Genomic DNA, 2,936 nt, shown 5'->3' with positions numbered 1-2,936 from the left:
CATCTCCAGTTGAATAGGACCAGGCAGGAGGTGATGGGAATAGACCTCTGCCTGAGACCCTGGAGAGCTGTAAAGAGCGGCTGTGGCTCAGTGGCAGAACCTCTGCCTGGCATGCAGGAGGTCCCAGGTTCGATCCCCGGCATCTCCAGTTGAAAAGGACCAAGCAGGAGGTGATGGGAAAGACCTCCACCTGAGACCCTGGAGAGCCCAGATTCAATCGCCGGCATCTCCAGTAAATAGGACCAGGCAGGAGGTGATGGGAAAGACCTCCGCCTGAGACCCTGGAGAGCTGTAAAGAGGGGCTGTGGCTCAGCGGTAGACCCTCTGCTTGGCATGCAGAAGGTCCCAGGTTAAATCCCCGGCATCTCCAGTTCAAAAGGACCAGGTAGGAGGTGATTGGAAAAGACCTCCGCCTGAGACCCTGGAGAGCTGTGAAGAGGGGCCGTAGCTCAGTGGCAGAGCCTCTGCTTGGCATGCAGAAGGTCCCAGGTTCAATCCCCGGCATCTCCAGTTAAAAAGGACCAGGCAGGAGGTGAAGGGAAAGACCTTTCTCTGCCTGAAGCCCTGGTGAGCGGCTGCCAGCCTGAGTAGACAAGACAGACCTTGACGGACCAACCAAGGGTCCGATTCAGTATAAGGCAGCACATGTGCGTGCCTAGTCAGACGCTGCGTCTGAACCTGCAGAGCTCTGCTAATATTCTTAGGACAGCAGCAGACGCTTTTTGAGGGGGGAGGGCACCTGTGATTTCTGGCTAGCCCCTCAGGAGGCGTGAATCCCAAAGGCCACACTCACCCCGAAGTAGTTCTTGGGCACGTAGCCCTCCTGTCCGTAGAGGGATGCCCACCACCAGTCCATCTCCTCCTGGGCGTCCCGTCGTAGCACGGTGACGGGTTCTCCCTCACGGAACGACAGCTCGTCGCTGAACTCGGCGCTGTAGTCCCAGAGGGCGTACACCACCCCGTTGTTCATCAGCCCCATGCTCTGCTCAACATCTGCAAGAAACAGAGGGGGTGCACAACACTTAGAGCGAAGGCCAGATCTGACATAAATCTCACGTTGTTGGGCTGGGCCATGTGTGCCATGAAAGGTAATGCCAGGTACTGGTGATATAAACTTCATAAAGGACACAGGCAAACCCAGTTAATGACAGAACAAATTTTGAGTCCGGGTTTATTCAAGGTACGAGCTTTTGTGTGCAGGCACACTTCTTCAAATACATTGGAATGGAAGGTAACAGTCCAAACCTATAGACAGAGTCTGAACAGCAAACCAGCGTGTAACACGATGAAGATATTTTAAGATATGCGAAGACAAAACTAAATAACAAGCTAACGTTATAAGGTCAGCAGTTGTTGTTGTTTTTAATAATTATTTTTATTAGTTTTTTCTCAAACGTAATAGTCAGTAGTATTAAACTTACAGAACAGCATAAACAGCATACATAGTTTGCAAACCAATATAATACTAGTAGTTTTACTTTGTTGTCAACAAGCTCTATGTAATACCTGTAACCCTAGTGTTTATTTAAATATAAAAATGAGATGATGCAAAGAAGTTATAACTTGTGTCCCCTTAAATTATATCAAAACGATGTCACAACTAGGCATTGCAGTACGATCAAAGAGGTAAAGTTTAGTAGTCTAGTAATTTTAAGTATAAAGAGTTTTGAGGTTGAGAATCCGAAGCTGAGATATATTCCATGAATGGGGTCCATTTCTCCGTATCTAGGAATCAACTTACCTAGGAAACTGTGAGGTCAGCAGTTGTTTTGATTTAGTTAAGGGGGCAAAAACAGTGAGGCAATAAATATGTCAAAATAGGAGCCTTGCGGTTTACTTCCCACAGTTACCTCCCTTACACATTTATCTCCTATTTTGACAACAACTGTCGACCTTATAACCTCAGCTTGTTATTTAGTTTTGTCCTCATGTATCTTAAAACAGCCTCATCACGTCACATGCTAGTTTGCTGTTCAGCCTGTTCAGCCCACCTGGATCTACCAATTAACGAAATTAACGTTTTACTCAAAATACAAACATGCCTGAAACATTAACGCTCTTACGATATAGCCTCAAAGTATCTCCCTGACGCCTGCCCTCCCACTTCTACCGCCCATTACTCATTAGCACGGGGACAGTTTGCAGGGACCTAATGCACAGCCTCTGTCGTCTGGCATTAAAAGTAATGACCTGTTGCTTGTGAGCCGGATGGGCCGCTTCCGGCCTGCGGGCCATATGTTTGACACCGCTGTCGTAGAGAGTTCCCTGCCACCGGCTGTTGTGTCAACGGTCGCAGGCAAACAGAAAGAGACAGAAGCGTTCTTAAACTGCAGAACAAAATTTGATCTGGTGCATCTGAACCACCATTGTTCGTCAGTACCGAATGGACTCCCGTCGGTAGTTAAAAGGCAAAGGTTCCCTTGCTCGAAAGCCAGTCGAGTCCGACTCTAGGGTTGCGGTGCTCGTCTCCGTTTCAAAGCCGAAGAGCCAGCGCTGTCCGAAGACGTTTCCGTGGTCATATGGCCGGCATGACTAAACACCAAGGCGCACGGAACGCTGTTACCTTCCCACCAAAGTGGTACCTATTTAGCTACTTGCAATTTCTTGCTTTCGAACTGCTAGGTTGGCAGGAGCTGGAACCAGAGACAGGCGCTCACTCCGTCATGCGGCACACTCGGGGCTCGAACTGCTGAACTACTGACCTTCCACAGCCTGCAGTTCAGCATCTTAACCACTTGAGCCACCGCAGCTCCCGGTAGTTGCGAGTCCCTAAAAGCCCGGATTGGGCGTCAAAACAGAGGACACAGGTTTTGAACCGTGTCATTTTTGCTATTTTGTGACTGCCGCTTTACGCCAATTTTTAAACTTTCGCTTTGTTTTTGTTTTACATTTTGCATGCAGCTTACCGGACGCCAAGCAAGTAGGCAGGCAAAGGG

The 2,936-nt window shown here is 48.7% G+C and overlaps 1 protein-coding gene across 1 annotated transcript in view; it reads right to left on the bottom strand.

Moving 5' to 3' along the window:
* PPP1R13L (protein phosphatase 1 regulatory subunit 13 like) overlaps positions 1-2,936 on the bottom strand; it is a 27,198-nt gene that overhangs the window by 2,218 nt on the left and 22,044 nt on the right. The window contains exon 11 of the mRNA XM_015429298.1: positions 794-993. Coding sequence (XP_015284784.1) covers positions 794-993 — 200 coding nt within the window. The remainder of the gene's footprint in view (positions 1-793; positions 994-2,936) is intronic.

This window comes from Gekko japonicus, unplaced genomic scaffold (genome assembly GCF_001447785.1).
Source record: "Gekko japonicus isolate JY-2015 unplaced genomic scaffold, Gekko_japonicus_V1.1 scaffold4662, whole genome shotgun sequence".
NCBI lineage: Eukaryota > Metazoa > Chordata > Lepidosauria > Squamata > Gekkonidae > Gekko > Gekko japonicus.
The sequence above is the reverse complement of the archived record's forward strand: the minus strand, read 5'-3'. Positions and strand labels throughout refer to the sequence as shown.